Genomic DNA, 11,121 nt, shown 5'->3' with positions numbered 1-11,121 from the left:
AACATGCTATTAGCATAATCACACAGCCTGAGAGAGGGAGAGGGGAGAGAAGAGAGAGGGGGAGAGAGAGAGAGGGGGGGGGGGAGAGAGGGAGAGAGAGAGGGGCACTCAAGGTGCTTGTGATGTGACAGTGGCTAGGCTACACCCTCCCTCCATCTTTTACTTGTAAAGAGCCGATAACCCCCCCCCCCCAACCCCGCCCCATCCCGCCCTCCGCGCCAAGAACTCATCTCGGAAGATTCGGGCGGCCCGCTCACGGGTGGGCAGTCCCGGCGCGACTTTGAACTTGAACCCGGACCTTTTTTGGGGTCGCCCCGGCTGGAATTGAATTGAGAAGGGGCTCCTCCTGGGACTGGGAGTGGGGGGAGGGGGGTGGTGGGGTAAATGCAGCGCTTTAACCAGCTGAGGTGGTAGTCGTGGGGCTGTTAATGTGCGCGTTGGCGTTTAGCATTGCATTGCTATTCATTATTTGCCGCTCCACGTCTGATGGCGCAATGCAGGTTGTTTACCTTGGAACGGGGCGGGGAAATGCACCCCTCGAATCCAGTCAGATGGGATCTCCCATGAGTCTGTGCGTTATGGAACGCGTTATGGAGATTACAGCGGTACGACGATGTGGGGGGGGGGGGGGAGTGCTCAGCCGTTAGAACGCCGTTGACGCCAAACACCCGTTCGCGGCGTCTTGCAGTCTCGCAGACGTCTCGCAGACGCTTGTGTTTAGCTGTACCCGGTCAGTCGAGCTGTACGGCGTCCACGTCACGCTACCCGACATCTCCGTCATGGACCGCACCTACGGTGCGCCTCCTTTCACAACGACAACAATAACAACAGCAGCTCATCCAAAGGGCCGGGGAAAATAAAGCGATGATCCACCAGACGACGACGCCATCGCCGCCGGCTATATTTTTTAACCGCCATGATGCGCCTATACCCCCCCCCCCCCCCCCCCACGGCCTCCCCCTCAGCCTCCCCTCCTCCTCCTCCTCCTCCTCCTCTCCTCCTCCTCCTGGCTGGCGGGTCCGTCCGTCCATCGTCGCGTTTTTTTCTTTCTTTCTTTAGGAGTGGCTTTAAACCGTGTCACAGGAAGCTCATGCATAATAAACAGCGGCGGCCGGGCACGGCTGGCTGGTGAGCAATTTGCCTCCTAGATTGCCTGGCCCCGGGGCCCCCGCCGGCCATGTTTATGTATGAGCACTCCTGTTTCATATGTATCCACTCCGGATCATTCTGTTCTCTGCCTGTTTTTCACCACCCCACCCCACCCCCCCACACACACCCCCCTCCCGCCATCCCTAGAAGTGATGACACACACACACTCACACACACACACGATGAAAGAGACACACCCACACACACAAGCACACACAATGAAAGAGGCATACATGATCGACACACACGACAACAAAGCAGACGCATACACGCACAAACACACACTTAAGTGGATGCAGACACACACACACACACACACATGTGCGGATGCTGCAGTATTAAGAATGATGACCTGCGCACGGGTCTCCGCACTGTCCCTGCAGATTACACCATTGTCAAAACAAATAGGAATTTACTTTACATGTGTCGCAGCTGCTACTGGTTACCGGAGAGACTCCGGGGGGGAGAGAGATGCATGAGGTACCGTAGACGCCGCCTGACGGGCTGCCCCCCCCCCCTTCGCCGTCCTCCAGGAGCCGAGCGCCGCACGCCGTTTTCGTCGGTGCGCTGTTTCAAACGGGAGCTATGAAAACGGCTGGTTTACGCGTTCAGTCGTCGCGATTTGAGTATATTTGCATATCTTGTAATTATTCAGAAGGGGGGGTGGGGTGGGGGGGGGGGGGGGGGGGGGTTCGCGCTTTTTTGTGTGTGTGTGATGCTGGGTAGGATTCCGGATTTTTGATGGTGCGCTCGACCACATGTGGAGAGACGATTAGGGAACTGAATGCCTGTAGAACGAGACTGCCAAGTTCATTAATCCTTCATATCTTCCTCTCTCTGTCTCTGTCTCTCTCTCATCCGTTTGTCTCACAACCCTCTCTCTTCACGGAAGCCCGGACATCAACCCTTAACAAGTCTTTCAAGAAACGCCATTTTGATCTACACACAAAAACACAAAACTTAAAACGTACCCCCCCCCCCCTCCACTGCCTCCCAGCCCCCCCCCCAACCCCCAAACATCCACAGTATCAAACAAAATAATCTAGAAGCCCCAGCGCATTAGAATGTAATGGGTTTCACAGAGCACCACTCGTTTGATATGAGACGATGGTCGGGGCAGGCACAAAATGGCCTCCATTAGGAGCCCGGCAGATTAGAGAGGGTCCTCCGAGGGTCCCTGGCTCCGTGTCAGCGGTGGAGGACCCCTCTTATCTTTCATTAAGAGGTACGCAGTGGGGCGGATTCAGCTGGCCCACCACACACACACACACACACACACACAGCTGCAGTACACACACATACACATTCGCTCACAAATGCACATTAATGCGCATCAACACGCAGACACACACCCCTGCCCTCTGCCTCGGAGTCGGGGGGAGAGATTGGCGGCGTTTAGAAAATCATTTACACATATCACCACCCATCTCTAATTCAGCCCCTGCGAAGATGCAGGGCCTTGGGGGAGTGAGCGGGCGAAGGCGGCGTCTTCCCCTCCAAACACTCCAGTTCACCAGCAGGCACAGGAAATGAGGCCGAACGCAAACACACACACACACACTCGCACGCACGTGCGCACATACGCACATAAATACACAATCACATTAAGATGTAGGCATTTAAGCCATGCACATACAGTAGGAACAGACTGTACATACACACACACATACATAAACACACGTGCACACACACAAAAATACACAATCGCATTGAGATGTAGGACTAGGCCATACACATACTGTACTGTGGGCATAGACTGTACACACACACACACACATACACAGAAACATAAGCACACACATGAATACACTCACATACAGACACATTCTCACAGGGGAATGCTAGCCTACACACACACATACTGTACACACACACACACACACACACACATACTGTACACACACACACACACATATGGGCAGGATGGCTGCGTGCCACATAGGCTCATCCCTAATCTGTGTTTGTTAATGGCCGCCGAGTGCTAATTACTGTCACCACACGCCAAGGGAACCTCACTGGCCAATCACCAAGCAGCCTAGCCTCTGACCGGCCAATCACCAGCCGGATGCAGCCTCTGAACCAAAGGGGCTTCTGGGAGTGGGGACTCCTAGCAGTGGCAAATTTGGCCTTGGAACACTCGTCTGCTACGACAGGAGTAATAGTACTAGTAGTAGTGGGGGGGGGGGCAGGGGAGAGAGAGAGAGAGAGAGAGAAAAAGAGAGAGAGAGAGCGGAGTAAACGAGTGGAAAAGAAATCAGGGGTCTGAAAATGGGCCAAGTCAACCGCTCTGCAGGCTCAAAGGCAGCAGTAATCCAGTGTTGACATGGTAATAGCCACGAGCTTAGTGTCAATTAGATAGAAACAATATGCTCAGTGCGCTGCAGAAAGTGGCGACTGCCTACGAACTCAGCACAGCTACTGTATGTGAGACGACGTTTTAAAGGGCCAAAAGCCAGAATCTATACTTTAAAGCCGTCGGTGAATGGACGCTACAGTAATAATAATAATAACAACAACAATAATAATAATAATAATAATAATAATTCAAACCTTTTAGATTTAAGAAATAAACAAGGATGCACTTGGGCACTGAAGCTGTTGAACTTTCATCGACAATGCCCCCCCACCACCCCCCTCCTAGAACAGCCAGAAGCCGACGCAACCAATCAGAGCCACCGCCTACACCTCCAATAGGGTGAAAGACCCACCCTGATGATGTCCTCCAATCAAACTGGAGCGGAGAATAAAAAAAAAACACCACATTCACCGCCCTAAAGACGCTGGATCGGTCGTTCCCACCCACTTTTAGCGATGAAATCCGGACGAATCCCTGAGCGTTCAGCGTTCGGAGACCGACTCGCGAGTCTAACCCGAACTCGACGTCGCCACGACGTCGTGGCGCTCCAGCTCCACCCCCGAGGCGGTGGCCTTATTAGGTTTCGGCGAGTCAAGAACGGGTCTCTGGGCGACGGCGATTCCCAAACCGGACGGGCTGCCGCCGCCGCCATCGTCCACGCTGGTGAAAGGCGGCGGGGCACAAAGGCCGGAGCCATCGCTGGCGTTCTGGGAATGGCGGCCTGGGGCCATGTTGAGGCGATGGTGCCTGGGATGAATGGACACCCTGGTCTCTGGGTGCAGATACGCCTTGGGTACCAGCCTTGTCTGTAGGAGCTGTGTGTGTGTGTGAGTGTGTGTGTGTGTGTGTGTGTGTGTGTGTGTGTGTGTGTGTGTGTGTGTGTGTGGATGAGGGGATCATGTGATTAGACACCATGTTACGGGCATAATAAAAGATAGCGAGTCCATTTAAAAGAATCGCACACTGCCCGAGGAGGTTCACATATACACACACACACACATACACGCACACACATACACGCACACACAGAATGACACACATTTCACATCTCATACGGTGACGCCTTGTTGTGCAAAACACACACACACACACACCATCTGATACGTCTTGTGATGCCACAAACACATACTGTAGGTGAAATCATTGTCAGTGTAAATGAATGGACATTACATTCCCCACTCTCTCTCTCTCTATCCATCTCCACATCTCATTTGTGCTACCCCCCCCCCCCCCCACACACACACACACACACACACTCCCCCCACTACTCCTTCCCCCTCCTGTCTCTGAGTCAAAGTATTGTTTGCTTAAATTGAAAGGTCAGCGTGGGGGATGGTGGCTAATGCAGAGAACCACTTCAAAACCACTTTTCATCTTTTCCCTCTTCTCTTTTTTTTTTTATCAGCCTCTCCATCATTTCCATTCTGCATGTTCCCCGAGAAGGCTCCTTTCATCTGGGAGACAGAGAGAGAGAGAGAGAGAGAGAGAGAGGGGGAGAGAGAGAGAGAGAGAGGGGGAGAGAGAGAGAGAGAGAGAGAAGGAGGGAGAGATGACGGTCAGGTCGAGGTGATTATGTGTGAGCAGGTCTTAAAGACTCCTTCCCCACACACACACACACACACACACACACACACTCTACGACTCCACTCTGCTTATTACCTGGCGTGAAACGCCGCGTGACGCCGCCGTTCTGAGCATGCTCGCTGGCGAAAAACTCTGCGGCACGAAACAACGGGAGGGAAGGCAGGATGCAGCTCACTTTGGCTCCAGAGAATAATTGGAGGCATTTTGAGTGACCTCAAGGGAATGATTTGCAAGGTTTTGGCGGTAAAAGGTGATATTTTCGTATATTTTTCATCCGCAATTCATAATGTCTTATTTTCTTTCTGGTAGTCTCGGGTAGGGTGTGTGTGTGTGTGTGTGTGGGGGGAAGGGGGGGTTGGATTCTAACATCAGAAGATATAATGCCCTGTTAGAAGCTTATTTTCTCTACCTTCCTGCTGAATTCTAATGCCCTCCATACAGGCTTAGCACATTAGCATTGAGCAGCATAGTGACCATGCACAGATGAATGCTGTTCCACACTTTTCTGACAGCAACTTTGTTCAAAGAGACCCAAGTTCCAAAACAAGGTCGCTCACACCTCCTCGTAATCATACTCAGACTTCAAACTTTTAAGGTCAAAGTTCAACGCCCGTTCCAATCTTTTTGTCTGTCCTCTTGTCTCTCTCTATTCGAGAGCTCTAAGGGCTTCTCGACGAGGTCAGCGCACAGCCATATTAATAATAGATTTTAATTGATTTAACCTGGTCCTGAAGTGGGCTAAAATGTGGGCCCTGTCACTTTCAGAGGGCAGCAGGAGGGTTAGCACGGTCCAGCAAACATCTTTAAAAGCCCCTGACGTGAGTCTGGGGATGAAATATTTACAGCGTAGCAAGAACTGACCTCCCACTGCAAAGCCACGCCATGATCCTCAATTGATTTCTGACAAGACGACTGAGGCGAGGACAAAATGTCCTGGCGACATCGGGTGTTCTCACGATATTTGCTGCCTTGTTGGAAAAAACATTACATTACAAACAGAGGTAGCTAAGTCTGCTGTAAAAAATATGAGGAGCATATTTTGCTACTCTTTTATAACATATTTATGTCATCTTTCATGGGTAGCACATTTCGATAGACCAACGTTCCTTTATTCAATAATGCTCCCGCTTGTAGCGGTCAAATATTGTGGTGTGTGCCTTTAAGAGTCTGTGTTTGCGTTGCGTGTGTACGCAGGAAGCAACGTCACTGCCCCGCGCTTGGCGCCAAAGTTTTAGTTGGTTGAGAGATGGCCTACCTGCAACAAGGACTGATATAGCCTATTGAAACACCTATTCCATCTTTTTCTTTCTCTATTATTAATACAAGAGAGTGACGTTTCTTCCCGTACACATGCAACCCAAACACACTCTTAAAGGAACATACCACAATATTCGACAGTTACACACTACAGAATCACCTCACCATCAGCCAAAGTCTCAACAGCATGTCCCGACAGCGGTAGCATAGATTTACGGGTGAAAACAGAGCTGGAGTTTGTGGGTCATACGCAGAGGTAGCGCATCTCTATAGCACACAGAGCACCAGCTGATGGTCTGTATCTAAAAAAAACACCTAGCACTGGCCACACAGGAGGCTGGCTGTTCATCTCTTAACCCTCGGTTCAGACTGGTCAGTTACCTTCCCCGGAAATTAATTTTCACCAGAATTGAGGACACGGTGAAGTTTTGAACTCCTTGTAGCCGCTTGCGATGCCAAAGGTACTGGCTAATTTCGGCGGCTACAATAATAAACATGGGTAGTCCTGTGGTGTACGATGAGGGTGGTTGCTGAACTCCAACTTCAATAGCATAATAGAGCTAGCTTTTCAGCTGAGGTAATTTCACGAAGCGCCATGAATCTGCATACGGGGCGACGGTAGAGCTGCCTGGCGCCGGCCACTCCGTATCATAATGTCACTCAAGAGGTCGTTTCAACGCTGCATAAAAACGCCGGCTACCTTTTTCCAGCCGTCACAAGCAGATGAATTGTTATGCAAAGGATGTGCAGTGCTCAGCTTGAGAGCAGCACTATCCCAACTTTTCAAGAATGCATTGCGCTGAAACTCGATGATTAATTTCATTTTTGTAGGTCAATATAGAGCTATATGCGGGATACAAGAGGGCCGCATGTAACACCTGTAACTTATTCGCACAGATTTATGAACTCTGTGTTGTGTTTTTGTCCTAAACTTTGCGTGGCGCGCCGATCCGACAGGCAACTTAAGCAATTATGCAGATTTATGCGTAACATTAGCATGATGAATTAGGAGCCAAATGAAGTGGCTACACTCGAATTATTAAGATGATGAATAATTACGATGAATGTTTGTGCTCTTGATGTGACTTGTTTCTCCGATAAACAAAGGGCTCTAATTACCGCAAAACATCTGGGGAATTTCAGAAACCTCCATTAATCTACCGGAATCGTTTGATTTATCTCCCAGCGGCGCTCGCCGTTATAAAGGATAAATGCACCAATGACACGGCATACAAATGGCTGGTGAGAACCTTCGTTATGTGTTTGTAATTCTTTTGAGATGTCTTCGCCTACCTTGGGGATATTACACGACAAATTGTGCCGTCCGTACCTCTAACGCCCCGCCGTACACTCCCGGCGTGTTAATTACCAGGGAACGAGCATTCATTAACAAGTTAATTAACTTATAATGAACACAATTCAAAACAAGCTAGAGTGTCTGCAAAACTCAGGCGCCGTAAGAAGACGCTGCAAGGTGGATCCCCGGACCGAAACGGATGAAATACTCTCAGAGCACACAACACTTCATATTCCACTCCGGCTTGATAACAGATGTCATATATTCAACATGATCTCAGACCTACATCCATTCCAACTTTCTCTCTCTCTCTTTTCTTTCTCTCTCTCTCTCCTCTTTCGATCAATCCTGTTCATCCAGAGGCTGGGATTTTCTCCCCCCCCCCCCACAAGGCGTAGATCCATCCAGAGCCTATCAATCTATCATCGTCACCCAGGTGGAGGGGGGGCATGATGCCGGGCGGGTGGAGAGAGAGGGAGGGTGGGGGGGTCTTACCCCCCCCACAGGCTGGGTGAGCCGGGGGTAGCGGTCTGTGGATAACCCTGCCGACAGGGAGCGGCTGGTGGGACAGGCAGACCTGAGGGATGGGTCTGGATTTAAACCCTGAGTGAGTGTGAGTGATGGAGGAGTGTGGGGGGGGGGGCGGGACCAGGTGTGTGTTGAGCGTGGAGAGGTGGGTTGAGAGTGAGAGCTGGAGGGGGCAGCGTGGGAGTGTTTTTAAATGTGTGTGTGTGTGCGTGTGCGCGCGTACGGTACGGAGGTGTGCGTGCGCTTGTGCACGCTATTGTGTTCACATGCACGCGCATGCGCGCATGTGTTTAGTGTTTTGTCTCCGATATCCATGTTTAAGCAGCACACACTCTGCATGTGGGTGTGGAGGCCAGGACGAAGCAGCCTCCGCAGTGTGTGTTCCACTCCCGCATCTATCTGTGTGTGTGTGTGTGTGTGTGTGCGTGTGTGTGTGTGTGTGTGTGTGTACTGCTCCCTCCCTGACCTGCAGGAGGAGGGGAGAGAGGATGAGGGGAGAGGAGGAGGTGGAGGAGGAGGGAGGGGGGGGTAGAGACTCTTACTGATTAATGGAGGTTGTCTGCTCTCCCATGGTGGCATGTCTCCAAACTAAATTTGGCCACCGACGGCTCCCGGGGTCAGGTGTAGGGGATGGAGACGTTAGGGAGGTTGCTGCCTGCGCTCCTGAACTGGCTGGCTGGCTGGATTCCTGGCCCCGCCTCCTCCACCTGTCTGCCTGCTGGCTGGAACTCTCTGGAACGCGCGCGGACCTCACCGCCAGGTGGGCTCACCCGCGGACCAGATGGGTCACCTGGGCGGAGTGAAGGGGCTTGTAACCCCCCACTGATTCCCTGTCGGGGGCTTATTGGGCTGAGAATGAATGAGAAGACACGTACAGGAGTTTGGATAGAAGGAAACCGAGCGTTGCGTGAAATTGTTATCAGTTCTCTTATCAGAACTAGCTGCTTTTTTTTATTTTTTTTATTTTTTTTATCGGAATAATGCCATCGGCCTCTCATAGAGAAGTGCCTTTTTCTGCAGGCTAAACCTTTTTTTCATAAATAAATTCCTGTTGCGCACAGACTGCCCTGCCTATCAGATTTTGATTTAATCAAAATATCAGTTTGGAAAACAATTTCTCAAAACAACTCTCTTGTTTTCCTAGCTACCGCAGCGCGCGCACTGTGAGCGAAACGAATTCACCCGCACGCGAAACAAAATGCATTTGCGCGGGAAACAAACGGACCTGCACGCGAAACAAAATGCATTTGCGCGGGAAACAAACGGACCTGCACGCGCACGCGACAGGCCCTCGATAGTCGTGAGAGTCGATCAGTCTAGTTAGTAAATGTCTTTTTGGGGAGTCAGTCTAGTTAGTAAATGTCTTTTTGAGGCAGACAGGCATGTTACAGGTATGTGGTCACTGGCTAACATTAGTAAACATGTTCATTTTCGTTTTATAGGGATATATTGATGTGCTTTACCTTTTGCTAGTACTCTAATGCGAGAATCAGTCTCTCTCTTTCCCTCATGAGTTTTAATATTGTCTTATTGTGTCGGTAGCTAGTTAGCTAATGTAGCCTAATAATATTAGCTAGGTAGGGTCAGCTCTCTCTCTCTCTCTCTCTCTCTCACTCACACACACACACTCTCTCTGTCCAATTAAAGACAATAAGCTAAATGTTCTCTAAAACCATCATTAAACAGTAACAGTGCAATTTTGATTGTAGGCGTCCAACTTAACCTGTCATCATTCTACTGGATTGCTGTAGGTTAACAGCCCCCGCCCCCTCTACTGTGACGACTCTGTGACAGGAAAGCACAGCAGGTACAGTTATCACAAATGAGCAGCCTATCTAATATAAGTAGTCCTACTTGTTACCATCAGCATGTAATGAGTGTGCATACAGGCTAATGGACTTAAACAGTCACAGACAGTGCTATTTTAGTTGTAGGCTTCTAACTTAACCATTCACTTTACTGGATTGCTGTAGGATAATGCGCATCTTCACAACATCACCGTGACAACCTACAGGCCCTCCACCATCTACTGTGACAGGAAAGCATAGCAGGTACAGTTTTCACAAATAAACAGCCTATATACATGCTTGTTCCCATCAGCTAGTTTTCTATAACTTGTGGATGAAAGCATCTGCTAAATGACTGTAATGTAGGATAATATAATTCACAGCAACATAGGATATGCAGCTACTTGCTAGCTATTTATGGCTAGTAGTAGCCAAAAATAGTTTATTAATTTACATTACATATTTGGCTAATGAAGGTAAAAATGTGCTGTGCGCGCCGCACAACCTAAGTGCCGCTTTTGAAACTTTCGCTCCTGTCCCTCTAACATCCAGTGCACGTGCCTGCCGGTGGCGATGTATTCGCTTGTGATGAGTAGGGATGAGACGGTATACTGTAAAACCGTGAACCGCGGTATAAAATGTCCACGGTATTAGAACATTCCCTGTGTTTACGGTATTACGTTTACGGTATTACACAATAATGCGCTGCTGAAACTTCACATTTCAAGTTGCTTGCAACAGTTAATTTTGTAATTTAATATAAGCTTGCTATTAATAAACTGATCTTAATTACAATAGTGTGTATTTTCCATCATGTGTTGCACTGCAGGGCTCTAGAACTCAGCCTATTCAAACGCCTGTGTATACCGTGAAATACCGTAAACCGTACCGTGTAACTAAATACTGTACCGTACTGTAATGCAAAAATCCATACGTCTCATCCCTAGTGACGAGTGAAGTCTAGAGGCTTCGAATTAGTATTAAATAGTCCGGATGTCTATCGTATGCTAATTCAAACCGAACATTGCGAGCATGCGATGTCCAATCACAAGAGGGTAAAAGGGAAAGTGGAAAACAGACCCTGGCCAGCGATCTCCTCCCCAAACGTGGAAGTCTACTTCGATAAACTGAAAACATATTGAGAATCTACATCCTTACTTTAT

The 11,121-nt window shown here is 49.5% G+C and overlaps 1 protein-coding gene across 1 annotated transcript in view; it reads right to left on the bottom strand.

The window, feature by feature from the left end:
- LOC311311699 (centrosomal protein of 170 kDa-like) overlaps nt 1–781 on the bottom strand; it is a gene marked incomplete at both ends in the record, with an annotated part of 15,318 nt that extends 14,537 nt beyond the window's left edge. Inside the window, one exon of the mRNA XM_084441453.1 lies at nt 728–781. Coding sequence (XP_084297579.1) covers nt 728–781 — 54 coding nt within the window. The remainder of the gene's footprint in view (nt 1–727) is intronic.
- Between the last annotated feature and the right edge of the window lie 10,340 nt (nt 782–11,121).

Source organism: Borostomias antarcticus (assembly GCF_949987555.1).
Source record: "Borostomias antarcticus genome assembly, chromosome: 7".
NCBI classification, from domain to species: domain Eukaryota; kingdom Metazoa; phylum Chordata; class Actinopteri; order Stomiiformes; family Stomiidae; genus Borostomias; species Borostomias antarcticus.
This window is presented reverse-complemented; position numbering and strand designations above follow the sequence as displayed.